Consider the following 1,458-nt stretch of genomic DNA (forward strand, 5'->3'; position numbering starts at 1 on the left):
AGAGTAATCGATAATTATTGATTTATCGAAATTTGCCGATTTATCGAATTGAAGCTCCTGGAATTTTCGAAGTACATATATTGAGTTATCGAAACTTCTAAAGATATATGTATAAGTAAAACGAGTTTTAAATTTTTATGGGTTTATCGAGTTACCAGAGTGTAACGAGTTATCGAAATTCGTCGATAAATATCGAAATATGAATATTAACCGGGTTATCGAAATTTATAGAGTTTATTGAGTTATCGATAACCCAACTTATATCGATGTATGTATGTTTCTGAGTTACCAAGATTAATCCAGTCCTCGAAAAGCACAGTTATCGATAGTTATCGGAATTCTTAGAGTTATCGAGTTTAATTGAGTTAACGAGCTTAATTAAGTTATCGGATTTTAGTGTTTTTGAAATTCATCGAGTCAATTTCAAGTTCGGCCAAAGTCCTTCAATTTTATAAAATCTGGTAGTCACGTTTTATTTCCAATGCAAGAGATTTTCCGGTAAGTAATTTTGTACTTTATAAGTTAAAGAACGTGCTAAGTTTGAAGAAATCTCTTAAGAAGAAGATAGACTCTTAAGAACAGTCGAATTTCGACAGTAACTGGCACTCCTAGCTTTCGAAAAACGACTAATTTGGAGTACAGAAGTGATTGAATTAAAAAGAGATAGTCTGAAAACCAACGAAAGTACTCAATATTAAAGTTAAATGGCATTAACTATTTTATCTAAAACTGGTCTTAGCTAGATATAATAGAAGCTTGACAAAAGTAGAGTTTTTTAATGGAACAAGTTTGACATCCATATTTTTCACAAATGTACTTGAAATTTTCTATTTTATGTGAAACGATTAAGTTGTTTTATCAAAATGCCACAGATTTATGTACTTACATACATAAGTAGTACAAAAGTTTCAGACACTGTAAACTTACCATCCTTGCGATCCCGATTTCGATTCGACAACGCTGACGATGATGATGCTTGAAAATTATTTAAATGTGTACTATCCAAACTATTTGCTACAGCGGTCATTGAACTATGACTATCACGAAAATCGCCAGTCTCGGCCCAAACTGAAAAGAATAAACCAGAGTAGAGAAAAAAATATACAAAAAATTAATGTTTTAAGAAAAGTTTTTAAAATACAAATACACATTGAGTTGCAAATCTTTAACCAGTAATATGGCAATAAAAAAATTACAAAAATATTTATTTTTTACTTTTCAAAAAGTAGATATGTATGACGTGTAGTGCCAAAGGAAAAATGAAATTCGACCAGCCAGCCGCTCGATTCGCAAGCGCATTTATGGATGGCCATTATAGTTCAGACCATTAAAAAGAGCATTAATGCTGTAAGTAGGTGCACTTGGCCCGGCCAGCAAATACATATAGCTGCATAATTGAGCGGGAGTGTGCCACAAGAGGCTGCTTAAAAGGCGATAAAATGGATCATAAAAGGATTT

At 32.3% G+C, this 1,458-nt stretch overlaps 1 protein-coding gene across 1 annotated transcript in view; it reads right to left on the reverse strand.

The window, feature by feature from the left end:
- The window catches only part of Ptx1 (pituitary homeobox homolog Ptx1), a gene marked incomplete at its 5' end in the record, with an annotated part of 37,509 nt that extends 36,441 nt beyond the window's left edge, over positions 1–1,068 (reverse strand). The window contains 1 exon segment of the mRNA XM_017622921.1: positions 928–1,068. Within this exon segment, the coding sequence (XP_017478410.1) occupies positions 928–1,068 (141 nt within the window).
- Between the last annotated feature and the right edge of the window lie 390 nt (positions 1,069–1,458).

The sequence above is a fragment of the Rhagoletis zephyria genome, unplaced genomic scaffold (genome assembly GCF_001687245.7).
Source record: "Rhagoletis zephyria isolate East Lansing unplaced genomic scaffold, Rhagoletis_zephyria_1.1 Rzeph_scaffold_02972, whole genome shotgun sequence".
NCBI classification, from domain to species: Eukaryota; Metazoa; Arthropoda; class Insecta; order Diptera; family Tephritidae; genus Rhagoletis; species Rhagoletis zephyria.